Raw genomic sequence first — 13,663 nt, 5'->3', positions numbered from 1 at the left:
ATTAATGTAACTGAAGTTGCTCTAATAATAAACTTAACATTTCCTTAGATCCTATATAGATTTTGATCTTCTCTCTATTCCATGTTGATTTCAGTAGAATATTGAAATACAAGGAAAGGCAAAGAAAATAGCAGTGTTGACCAAGAATATTGCTATCAGATGAGAATGTTTCAGTGATACATTCTTTCCAGTGCATTTATTTCTCTACTTATCTTGTTTTTCATAACAGGTTTATTTTATGCTTAATTATTCATCATAGGTCCAGAGTCTTTTTTATTAGTTCTTGGATTTTCTATCTGGGAAAATTTTGTGAAGCAGTATATATACTTTACAGATAATTTAAGAACATTTTCACAGTTGTCACTACACTTTTAGATTTTAATTCCAAGTCTTCAATTCAGCTAAAATGGCAGTTGTTTTAGAGACTATTTCTTTAATTATTATATGTTTTATCATGCTTCCCTTTTCAGGACCAGAGTTCTGATCAAGCAGGAAAGGAGAAAGCAAAAGGTAAAGAAAAAATATTTTTATTGTGTCTTATAGCCTTATGAGAACAGTGATCTTTTGGAGCACTTTTCCAAGGTTGATAAATTCACCTGAGTGAAACTGGAAGACCATCTTTCTTTAGTCTTCTTCCTTCTTGTAGATAGCTTAATTAGCTACCCATTTTGCTCAGGCAGAGAGTTAAGGATCATGTTGATTCTTGTTGTCATCTAGTTCCAATATATCCCAAGTCTGATCAATTCTCACTAACTGTACTGTTAGCCCCCTGATCCACATCATTATCATTTATTGCCCAGAGTACTATAATGACCTTATAACCTATTTCCTACTTTTTTTAGTGTTTTTTAAAATTTTTACATTGATTGTATTACATAGTAATGTTGAGCATGTATATGCCTTGCAACTGAGCAGTATATATCCCAGAGAAACTTCCACAAGTGCACTTTATGTACATGCTTGTTTGAATCGTTGTTGTTAAGTAGCAAACAAAAAAAAAAAGAAAGGAGAAAGAGAGGAAGAAGAAGGACAGGGTACAGGGGAGAGAAAAGGGAGCACCCAAACATTCAGGAGCAGTAGAATGGTTAAGCAAATTGTGGCCTACCCAAGTAATGGTATAGCCATGAAATGTATCATCTGAATGTAATTAATGTAGATGAATCTCAAAAACAATGTTGAGCAAGGGAAGCAACTCACAGAAGAATACAAGCAGTGAGATTCCATTTACAAAAAGTTCCAAAACAGTAAAAATATGTTCAAAGGTAGTAAAATTTAAAGAAAAGCAAGGGAGTGATTATGATGTAAGCAGGATTTTTGTTAACTCAGTGAAATTATACCTTATTGTAAGTTTAACTTGTATTTTCTTGACTACTAATGAAGCTGACTATCTTTTCATTCAGGTTTTCTGTTTGGGGTTTTTTTAAACATCTTTATTGGAGTATAATTGCTTTACAATGGTGTATTAGTTTCTGTTTTATAACAAAGTGAATCAGCTATACATACACATATATCCCCATATCTCTTCCCTCTTGTGTCTCCAGGTTTTCTGTTTCATGAGGTGCTTTTCCAAGTATTTAAAATTTTTTTTCTTTGGGTTCTTTGTCTTTTTCTTATTGTGTTTTTATACATTTAGGAATTCTTTGTCAGTTATATGTGTACTCCATAGCTTTATTTTTACTTCCTTAATGATATTTTTGAAGGAAAGTTCTTACTTTTAATGTCATTGAATTTATCAAAAATTTTTTTGCTTTTTCTTTTACTCTTTTGTATTCTATTCTTCACACAGCAGTTAGTATGATTTTTTTAAAAACACAAGCCAGAATTTATCATTTCCCTGCTTAAAAGCCTCAATTACTTTTCATTGCTTTTAGAATAAATCTGATTTAAACATATCTAAAAGGACCTAAAGGTTCTGCATGCTGCCTGCTTCTCTGACCTTATTTTTTACTACTCGCCCTATTGTTCATTGTATTTCAACCACACTGAGCCTCCTTCTGCCACTCTTCTTCCCTTTCTCTGGAAAATTCTCCCTTGAGATAGTTTTATGTCTGGCTTATCAATCTTGGGTCTCAGCTAAAGTATCTTAGACTGGCTTTCTCTGATCACTACATCAAATAGCTCCCCACCCTCCAGTTACTCTCTCTTCAGTACTCGCTCTTATTCATCACTCTTTTCAAAGTCTGGTATTTTCTTATAAATTTGTTGATTCTGTTCTCTTCCCCCACCCCCTATTAACATATATTCATAAAAAAGGGGTCTTATCACTTTTATTCATTCTGTATCTCCTGTGCCTAGAATTGTGTGTAACATAGGCACTCAATAACTAAATAACCTATGAATGTCATCTGTCCCCAGACTATTTTTCAAAAAATAATCTAACTCTATTTGGATCATTCTTTTGAATATTTATAAGAAAGAAAAAGACTCATGGCCCTTTCCCAAAGTGTTGATCTCTAGTCATGTCATTTTCTTATTCCTTGAAAATTTCATACCCTCCTTTGTCTCCTCAAGCCTCTCTTCCCCAACCCTGTTCTTTATCCCTTCATGCTCATTAGATGACCGTGTCTCATATTTCAAAGGAGATAGAAGCTATCAGATGAGAATTATCTGAAATTTCTATCACCAGTTCTATAAACCATCTTATATCTTCACCCATCTTCTCTTTCCTTCCTGTAACTAAGGAAGTAGTTTCCTTTTGTCAAGGTCTCTCTATCTGTGATCTGGATTCCATTTACTTCTGCTTTCTCAGGGACCTCACTGCATCAATTACTTCACCCCTTTCTTGTATCTTCAGCTATTCTGGGTCAACTGGAGGTTTTGCATCGATATCATACATACTCAATTCTCTCCTGTTGAAACAAGTAAAAGCTCTCTCTGGATCCTTTCCCTTTTCTGCTATGCCCCTTCCCACTTACCTCCCGTTCACTTCTCAGTACACTCCACTATACAGCTCTTGCTAATGCTGAAATTGAACTTCATGTTGTTCAATTCCAAGATATTTTTCAGTCCAACTTACTTTAATATGTCATTATCTCCTGCAGTTTACCATTACCTCCATCTTTTCTTTTTGTAGATGTGTGAGATATAAACAAACCATTCAACACTTCATAAAGTGGACAGTCTCCATTTGGAGAACTGTACACTCCCTTTATCTCAAAACAAGCTTTTACCTTGCTTTCTTCAACACATTCTCCAGATTCTATTCCTGTCTCTCTAGCTGCTTCTTTTAAATAGCTATTATCAAGTTAAAAATTGATTATTTCCTGAGGTTTTTCTAATTATTTTCTGTTTGGCTCTACCAAATGAAACTTGATAGAAAAATTGAGCCTAACCTTGTCAGGTAAATCAATTAGTCACATACCTTTGTTCTTTCTGGGAACACAAAGATTAGAGGCTATCATGATATCTAGAGTATGAGGATCCATTCTCTTCAGCACAGTGTCCCCTGAAATAAAGACTTACTAGCTTTGTAGATAGTCGTTGTACTGGTCTTCCTTATTCCTAGAACCTTATATTTCTATCCTCTGGCTTACTCTTGACTCATCCATCTACCTTAGAAATAATTTCATAAGAAACCTTCCCTCTCCTCCTCTGCCTGACCTCCCACCACCTACCCATAGGTTGACTACCCTTTTGGGGTAGATCCTATAACCTCCTATCACATGGTATTGTAATTATTTGTGTCAGTGTCTCTCTCACCATAGTCTTATTCATCACAAAGTATACTGCCTTAAGAAATAGCATCTTAATTCTAAGATATCATCAATTGTAAGATCCATAGTCAGTTTTTTCAAGGGAAAAAAATATTTACATCCTGAAGGTACTGTCATTTCATTGCTGAACCATAGTATGATCTTTTCTAAGACATTTAAGTCCAATTTGGGATTGCAAATCACTGAAACAAATTATAAACAGATATATTTTATATATATATATATATTTTATATAAACAGATATGTTTATCTACGGTTAATTTTGCATAACAACTTTGTTGCTTGAGAACTGGTACGTTTCTTACAATTCTTACAAGTTTTTTACAATCTTAAGTCTAAGTCTACAGTATAAATGTCTATTATAATTAATGATATTCTGAAAGGTTAATGTGAAAGAGCTTTAATTTCTTGGAAAAGCAATACTTCCTCTTTAGTTTTTTTGCCATCTTGGACCTTCCTCATTTTTGATATCTCACATTTATAATCACATTTATGGCAGTGTATTATGAATTATTAATGGAAGAGAAGATGTTTTCACAATTTGTTATAGTGTTAGTACATAGTAGTTGCTCAATAAATAAGTTTTAAACAAATAAATGCCTTTGAACTTGGTAAATTAAGGGTATAATCTGAAAGAAAAGAATGAAGATAAGGAAGAATAATTAAGTTCAAACAACCAAGAAGAGAATAAATGCTGGATGATAAAAGATAATTATGTACAAGTCTGGTTTAAAAAAAATTGTAGTCATGGAGGTATAACAAAGGGAATTAAATTGGCTTTGGCTGCAGATTATTTCTCACATAGCTGCTTTTTTTTCCCCCCTCTTCTCATCTCAGTTGACTTTTAATGGCACCCAGCTGAGAATATCTTTAAGGATTTTTATATCTATAGAATAGCACACTTTGTAGAAAAACAAATTTGTAGCCTGTCAGATTTGTTTTATCAGATTTTTAAAAACTTTCTACATTCAGATAATTTTTGATACCTGTGAATGTCTTTATAAAGTTCTGTCTTAAAAGTATTACATTTAACAAAAGAAAGATTATAAGAGGCTGTGAAATTTAGACTCTTTAGGCAAACTGCAAGTTATCATGATTGATTTTAATTTGTAAACATATAAAGCGTGTCACAAAAATATAAAAATATCAAGTCAAGGGCTTCCCTGGTGGCGCAGTGGTTGAGAGTCCGCCTGCCGATGCAGGGAACACGGGTTCGTGCCCTGGTCTGGGAAGATCCTACATGCCACGGAGCGGCTGGGCCCATGAGCCATGGCCACTGAGCCTGCAAGTCTGGAGCCTGTGCTCCGCAACGGGACAGGCCACAACAGTGAGAGGCCCGCATACTGCAAAAAAAAAAAAAAAAAAAAATCAAGTCAATTATTTGATTGTATTATTGCTTTTTATTATTTATGATTCTGCCTGAAACCATATAGTTGCTGCAATAACTTTTTATTTATAATTACTTTAGGAATATTTTGAAAAGAAAAGGTTAAAATCAAAAATGGAATTACTGGGAGTTTCATCCCCTGTCAAAAATTCTGCTGTCAGTTTAGACCTCCTTAACCTGTATATGGTAAATCAGATATCTTGCCAGAAGGAAACACCTGGTAAGTAAGTTTTTCTAATACCATTTTGTTTTGATTCTGATGTGATTATAAGACTTAGTTCTCTAATAAGTGTAATTTTAGAACTCAAAGGATGTGGAAAGTAAACTAATTTTAAAACTTGGTTGCCTGGTTAAATAAGATTTGTTAATTTTTGCTTAAAATCTGTTGTTTAATCCATTTACTTTTATTTTTAGGTTAAGTGTTATATAAAATTAATTTTATAAGGTATGGTTAGACTTATTACAGTGCAGCTGTTTCAGTTATTACATTATTCTGTCTAGGCAGATAGTTATCAAAGTTTAGCTAAAGAGAAGGAAATAAATGTATTTACTATCTTATACTATTTAGAGAATTTGTTTGAAAGGAAGAGCTGAAAGGATTTTTGTCAGTTTCCTATCTCACAATCTGAATAATTTCGTAGGCATTCCTGGGGTATTAACTATGGTAGTCTAATACTTCAAAATAAAATTCCTTTTGGCATGCACTTTGATTCTTTAAGTAAATAAAAAGTTTAATCAGAGTATTTTTTTTTCTCTAAAGGGAACTTGTGTCTGATATTTAATTTTTAAAATAAATGCTAAAATGAGAGCTTAAAGAAGTAAGAGAGTTCATAAATGATGGATAGAAATTGATCATACTGTTCTTAGTATCCCCTCTTTTCCTTTCTCTGCCATTTTTGTTTCTCCCTCCACAGATGGCAGTTTACACAAGTAAAAAACTTTTACTGTAGTAAAAGTAAATATGTTATTCATGGACTTTGGGAATAAAAGCTTTTGTTGTAAATCTGTCTGTTGAATTTACGTTTTATTTTCTTCACTTGTATAATACAGTGTTATCAACTATAGTCACCACATTTTACACTAGATCTTCAGACCTTAATCATCATACAGCTCAAAGTTTGTGCCCTTTTACCAGCCTCTCCCTATTTCCCCTACTCTCCAATCCCCAGCCCCTGGAAACCACTTTTCTACTCTGTGTTTCTATGAGTTTGACATTTTTTTTTTAAGACTCTACATGTAAGTGATTCTACATTTTTTTTTAAGATTCTACAGTGCACAAGGGTTCCCTTTTCTCCACATTCTTGTCAACACTTGTTATCTCTTCTCTTTTTGATAATAGTCCTTCTGACAGGTATGAGAAGATGTCTTATTGTGGTTTTGATTTGCATTTCCCTGATGATTAGTGATGTTGAGCACCTGTTGGCCATTTGTATGTCTTTGGAAAAATGTCTGTTCAGGTCCTCTGCCCATTTTTAAATTAGATTGTTTATTTTTTTGCTAATGACTTATGTGAGTTCTTTATATATGGTGGATATTAATCCCTTATTAGATACATGATTTGCAAATATTTTCTCCCATTCCATAGGTTGCCTTTTCATTTTGTTGATGGTTTCTTTTGCTGTGCAGTAGCTTTTTAGTTTAATGTAGTCTCACTTGTTTATATTTGCTTTAGTTGCCTTTGTTTTGCTGTCAAATCCAAAAAATCATTGCCAAGATGGATGTCAAGGAGCTTAAACTTTATGTTTTCTTCTAGGAGTTTTATGGTTTCGAGTCTTATAATTTTTACTTTTTTTTTTTTTTGGCCACGCTATGTGGCATGTGGGATCTTAGTTCCCAGACCAGGGATCAAACCCTTGCCCCCTGCACTGGGAGTGTGGAGTCTTAACCACTGGAATGCCAGGGAAGTCCCTAGGGTCTTATAATTAAGGCTTTAATCCATTTTGAGTTGATTTTTGTGTATGGTGTAAGATAAGGTTCCAGTTTTGTTCTCTTGCATGTGCTGTCTGATGATGAATTTATCTTTATGTATTTTCTTTCTCCCTTACTTTCTTTTCACTTATGCATTCAACATATGTTTACTGAATACCTACCATAAGTATTGTGTTGGATGCTGGGAATAGAATAGGAAGTGACAAGGTCGGGACATGATACCCCAAAATATGGCACCTTGGCATTTTGAATATTTTAAGCTGAAGGAATTTGAGAAGCAGCATGTGCAGGAAGGATTCTCATGTGAGAGGTACCCTATATCTGGAGGAAAGGAACATCTTTATCTCCAAGACAGAGGGGCACTGAGAGGAATCTAAATGAACGGGACTGCTGTTTCCGCCAGTTTACTACACTTTGCTCATACCCTTTTTTTGTCCTATCACATTCTTTATGACTTTCCATTGTTCGTCAAACCTAGCATTAAAATGCTCAGGTTTAAACACTTCTTTGGGTCTTCATTTTCTTTTTGAAGTTTTCTATGTAAAACCTATATTAAGTAAATTTGAATGTTTTCCTCTTGTTAATCCCTGTTTTGTTACAGGGGCCCCAGCTGGGAGTTTAGAAAGGTAGAGGATAGAGATATTTCTACTCTCCTACAAAAGCAAGACTTTATTAGTGAGGACTCATGACTGCAAACAACAGACATTTAAAAATATATACTTATTTAATGTTGTGATATGAATGCTTGTGTCCCCCCCGCTCCAAACTCATATGTTGAAATCTTAATCCCTAATGTTTAAGAGGGACATTTAGGAAGTGATAATGTCATGAGGGTGGAGCCCTCATGGATAGCATTGTATCCTTATTAAAGAGACCCCAGAGAGCTCTCTTTCCCTTTCTACCATCTGAAGGCACAGTGAGAAGATGACTGTGAACAGGAAGCAGGCCCTCACCAGACACCACATCTGCCAGCGCCTTGATCTTGGACTTCGCAGCCTCCAGACTGAGAACTAAATTTCTGTTGTTTATAATCCACCCAGACTATGGTATTCTGTTACAGCAGCCTTGAAGGGACCAAGGCACTTAACTAAAAGGAAGGGCTGTGGTGCAGCAGGGCCTCAGAGACTGCTTGGATCAGGGACTTGAATACAGCCAAGATTCTTTCTCACTTCAGATATTAGCTTCATTCTCTCAGACTGTCTTCGTCATTGAGGCTTAAAACATTACCTTAGGGGCTTCCCTGGTGGTGCAGTGGTTGAGAGTCCGCCTGCTGATGCAGGGGACCTGGGTTCGTGCCCCGGTCTGGGAGGATCCCACATGCCGCAGAGCAGCTGGGCCCGTGAGCCATGGCTGCTGAGCCTGTGCGTCCGGAGCCTGTGCTCCGCAACGGGAGCGGCCACAGCAGTGAGAGGCCCGCGTACTGCAAAAACAAACAAACAAAAAAACACATTACCTTAAAAAATTAATATTGCTCATCTCTCCTAGTTTTGCTACCAGGGAAATACTGAGATCTGTTTCTCTGGTTCTGAACTTTAAAAAATTCCACTGGAGGGATGTTGCCTTGCCCTACTGGTGCCAGGGCCCAGCACTGGAACAATTACTTATTTTTTTAACTTTTTATTTTATACTGGAGTATAGCTGATTAACAATGTTGTGACAGTTTCAGGTGCACAGCAAAGCGATTCAAACCTACATATATATGTATTCATTCTCCCCCAGGCTCCCGTCCCATCCACGCTGCCATGGAACAATTACTTATAACCAGAGGGAACAATTATTAATTCTTCTTGGGTCAGATGGGTACCCATTATTTTTTCCAGAAAGGCAGGGTTTTATAACATAGAAAGTCTCCACTAGAACTACATAGTTGGTGCATGTGTAAAAGCATTTCACAGAAGAGTTGTCAAATGTACTGAACAGACAAAATAGAGACTTCTTCTATAAAGAGAGACAAGGATTCTGCTCTATAAAGTTTAAAAATCTAGTGAGGGAAATAGAGTTAATCAAGTACTGCAAACTATGGTAAGTGCTATAATAGAGAACTTATATAGCTTTATGGGAATGTATCAGACAACATCTGATATAGCCTGGGCGTCAGGGAAGTCTTGGAGGAAGTAAAAAGTAGAAGTGAGTAGAGCCCCTTTCACGAGGAATATATAAGATAATGAAGAAAAAGAGATAGATTTGACTTACTGTGATAGTATTGTAATGACTTCTAGCATATATATCTATAGAATATAGGTGGTTTTCAGTAAATTTCTAAAATGTACATTTATTTAATAAACATAGTATATCAAATGCTTTTAAAAGATTTTATTATTCTTATAGATTTTTATAAATTGTAATTGTAATTTTTTTCATTATAGAAACTGTGAGAAAACCAATCCACGTGAATATGAATAGAGACATAAAAATGCCCCTAAGAAAGCATGATATAGAGCTTCCAATGTCGCCTCCCTGTGTACCATCTAACCTCTGCATTGATGATGTAGAAAACAAGTAGGTTTTAGCTAAGTTGTATATTATTAGGTATTTAAAATGGGTCATTATTAACACTCATTTATTCATTGGAAAATGTACAAAGGATTTATCCTTCTAAGCTTCAGTTTTTATTTGTTCGGCTGTTATAATATTATTAAACTATTAAGACCTTTATCAAATGACCAAATGTCCACACTAAGTTTTTATACACAGTTTCACTTTCTTTATCATAAAAATGTCTCTCTTGTAATAATATAATTTTTAGAAAACTCAGTAATATTATAACCCTGGAATGAAGAGAGTTACTTAGAGTTCCATATGTTTTCAAGTATTTGTGTAGAACAGTATGAATTTTAAATAGATATAAAAAGATGGTCAATTTTATTGCCAGCTATATTTTTAACCTTAAAATTTTATTTTCGTTAGTATATACTATCAAAGACTAAGCAGCAAGGAAGAATTTGATCCAGTTCAGGTGAGTTTTTTTTTTTTTTTTTTTTTGACAATTGTGACATGCCACCAAATGATATAAATTTTTCAAATACTGGAGAAAATTATAGTCCTTAAAATTATTCTTTTAAAAGTTTTTAATGTAAGGAACCTATACATTAAAATATTTTAACTGATTGCTTATGAGAAACAATTTGGAGTTCTGGTAAAGTAGACTAGGCCTACATGTGCATAACATTTGATTCTGCTTGTTACTGACAAACTGCAAAGGATAATTCATTAGGAGATTCCTACTTTGGGTTCATGTGATCATTGAGTAATTCATCTCTTCAAACATAGTGATCAGATTATTTTATTTTACATCAAATTGTGATTTTCAATATTCACATTGTTTCTAAGATTATTTTTTAAAGTATTGCAAATGATTATTTTTTAGCAAATAATTTTTAATTTAAACATTTTTATTTTTTTAAATTGAAATATAGTTGATTTGCATGTCATGTTAGTTTCAGGTGTACAACACAGTGACTCAGTTATATATATATATGTATGTATGTATGTGTGTGTGTGTGTGTGTATATATATATATATATATTCTCTTTCAGATTCTTTTCCCTTATAGGTTATTACAAAATATTGAGTGTATTTTTCTGTGCTATACAGTAGGACTTGTTGATTATCCATTCTGTATATACTAGTGTGTATACATTAATTCCAACTTCTTAGTTTATTCCCCCCTCCCTTTCCACTTTGGTAACTGTAAGTTTGTTTTCTATGTCTGTGGGTCTATTTCTGTTTTGTAGATAAGTTCATTTGTATCTTTTTTTTTTATTCCACATATAAGCTATATCATATATTTGTCTCTCTCTGTCTGACTTCACTTAGTCTGGTAGTCTCTAGGTCTGTCCATGTTGCTGCAAAAGACATTATTTCATTCTTTTTTATGGATGAGTAATATTCCATTGTAACTATAAACCACATCTTCTTTATCCATTTATCTATTTGTAGACATTTAGGTTTGCTTCCACATCTCAGCTATTGTAAATAGTGCTGCAAAGAACATTTGGGTGTATGTATCTTTTCGGATTATGGTTTTCCCCAGATATATGCCCAGGAGTAGGATTGCAGGATCATATGGTAGCTCTATTTTTAGTTTTTAAGGAACCTTCATACTGTTCTCCAAAGTGGCTGTATCAGTTTACATTCCAACCAACAGTGTGTAGGAGGGTTCCCTTTTCTCCACACTCTCTCCAGCATTTATTGTTTGTAGACTTTTTAAGGGCCATTCTGACCGGTGTTGGGGTGATGCCTCATTGTAGTTTTGATTTTCATTTCTCAAATAATTAGCAATGTTGAGCATCATTTCATGTGTCTTTTGTCTACCTGTATGTCTTCTTTGGAGAAATGTCTATTTAGATCTACTACCCAGTTCTTGATAGGTTATTTTTTTGCTGTTGAGCTCTATGAGCTGTTTGTATATTTTGGAAATTAATCCCTTATCAGTCTCATCACTTACAAATATTTTCTCCCATTCTGTAGGTTGTCTTTTGATTTTTTTATGGTTTGCTTTGCTGCAAAAGCATTTAAGTTTAATTAGATCCCATTTGTTTATTTTTGTTTTTATTTCCATTATTCCAAGAGATGGATCCAAAAAGATATCGCTGTGATTTATGTCAAAGAGTGTTCTGCCTATGTTTTCCTCTAGGAGTTTTATAGTATCCAATCTTACATTTAGGTCTTTAATCCATTTTGAGTTTATTTTTTACATTGTATTAGAGAATGTTGTAATTTCATTCTTTTACATGTAGCTGTCCAGGTTCCCCAGCACCACTTACTGAAGAAACTGTCTTTTCTCCATTGTATATTCTTGCCTCCTTTATCATAGATTAATTAGCCATAGGTGCCTGGGCTTTCTGTCCTGTTCCATTGATCTATATGTCTGTTTTTGTACCAGTACCATATGTTTTGAATACTGTAGCTTTGTAGTCTGAAGTCAGGGAGACTGATTACTCCAGCTCTGTTTTTCTTTCTCAAGATTGCTTTGGCTATTTGGGGTCTTTTGTGTTTCCATACAAATTTTTTAAAATTTTGTTCTAATTCTGTGAAAAATTCCATTGGTAATTTGGTAGGGCTGGCATTGAATCTGTAGATTGCCTTGGACAGTGCAGTCATTTTAACAACATTAATTCTTCCAATCCAGGAACACAGTGTATCTTTCCAACTGTTTGTGTCACCTTCAGTTTCTTTCATCAGTGTCTTATAGTTTTCAGAGTACAGGTCTTTTGCCTTCTTAGGTAGGTTTATTCCTAGATATTTTAATCTTTGTGATGCAATGGTACATGGGATTGTTTCCTTAATTTCTCTTTCTGATCTTTCATTGTTAGCATATAGAAATGGAACAGATTTCTGTATATTAATTTTGTATCCTGCAACTTTACCGAATTCACTGATAAGCTCTAGTAGTTTTTGGGTAGCATCTTTAGGATTTTCTATGTATAGTATCATGTCATGTGCAGTGACAGTTTTACTTTCTGTTTTCCAGTCTGGATTCCTTTTATTTCTTTTTCTTCTCTGATTGCCATGGCTAGGACTTCTAAAACTGTGTTGAATAAATATCATATGATATAGCTTATGTTTGGAACTTTTAAAAAAAGACAGAAACTGTGTCCACAAGAGTGGACATTCTTGTCTTGTTCCTGATCTTAGAGGAAATGCTTTCAGCTTTTCACTGTTGAGTATGATGTTATCTGTGGGTTTGTCATATATGGCCATTATTATGTTGAGGTATGTTTCTTCTATGACCACTTTCTGGAGAGTTTTTATCATCAAGGGATGTTGAATTTTATCAAAAGCTTTTTCTGTATTTATTGAGATGATCATATGGTTTTTATTCTTCAGTTTGTTAATGTGGTGTATCATGCTGATTAATTTGTGGATATTGAAAAATCCTTGCATCCCTGGTATAAATCCCGCTTGATCATGGTGTATGACCCTTTTAATGTATTGTTGGTTTCGATTTGCCAATATTTTGTTGAGGATTTTTGTATCTAAGTTCATCAGTGATATTGGCCTGTAATTTTCTTTTTTGAAGGTATCTTTGTCTGGTTTCTGTATCAGGGTGATGGTGGCCTCATAGAATGAGTTCGAAGTGTTCCTTTCTCTGCAATTTTTTGGAATAGTTTCGGAAGGGTAGATGTTAACTCTTCTCTAAATATTTGGCTGAATTCTCCTGTTAAGTCATCTGGTCCTGGACTTTTGTTTGTTGGGAGTTTTTAAATCACAGATTCAATTTCAGTACTTATGATTGGTCTGTCATATTTTCTATTTCTTCTTGGTTCAGTCTTGGAAGATTGTACCTGTCTAAGAATTTGTACATTCCTTCTAGGTTGTCCATTTTCTTGGCATATAGTTGTTTGTAGCAGTCTCTTATGGTCCTTTGTATTTCTGTGGTGTTGGTTGTAACTTCTTTTTCATTGCTAATTTTATTGCTTTGGGTGCCCTCCCCTTTTTCTTTATGAGTCTGGCTAAAGGTTTATCAATTTTGTTTATCTTTTCAAAGGACCAGCTTTTAATTTCATTGATCTTTTCTATTGTTTTCTTGGTCTCTATCCCATTTATTTCTGCTCTGATCTTTATGATTTTTTTCCCTTCTACTAACTTTGGGTTTTGTTTGTTCTTCTCTCTGTAGTTGCTTCAGGTGTAA

The 13,663-nt window shown here is 34.3% G+C and overlaps 1 protein-coding gene across 1 annotated transcript in view; it reads left to right on the top strand.

Moving 5' to 3' along the window:
* The first annotated feature begins 477 nt into the window (after nt 1–477).
* Nucleotides 478–13,663, top strand: part of REDIC1 (regulator of DNA class I crossover intermediates 1) — a 70,922-nt gene continuing 57,736 nt past the window's right edge. Inside the window, 4 exon segments of the mRNA XM_030835004.2 lie at nt 478–510; nt 5,182–5,320; nt 9,396–9,528; nt 9,937–9,985. Coding sequence (XP_030690864.1) covers nt 5,215–5,320; nt 9,396–9,528; nt 9,937–9,985 — 288 coding nt within the window. The 5' untranslated portion in view covers nt 478–510; nt 5,182–5,214.

The sequence above is a fragment of the Globicephala melas genome, chromosome 10, assembly GCF_963455315.2.
Source record: "Globicephala melas chromosome 10, mGloMel1.2, whole genome shotgun sequence".
Classification (NCBI taxonomy): Eukaryota; Metazoa; Chordata; class Mammalia; order Artiodactyla; family Delphinidae; genus Globicephala; species Globicephala melas.
Note: the sequence above shows the minus strand (reverse complement) of the source record. Positions and strands in the feature narration are given on the sequence as shown.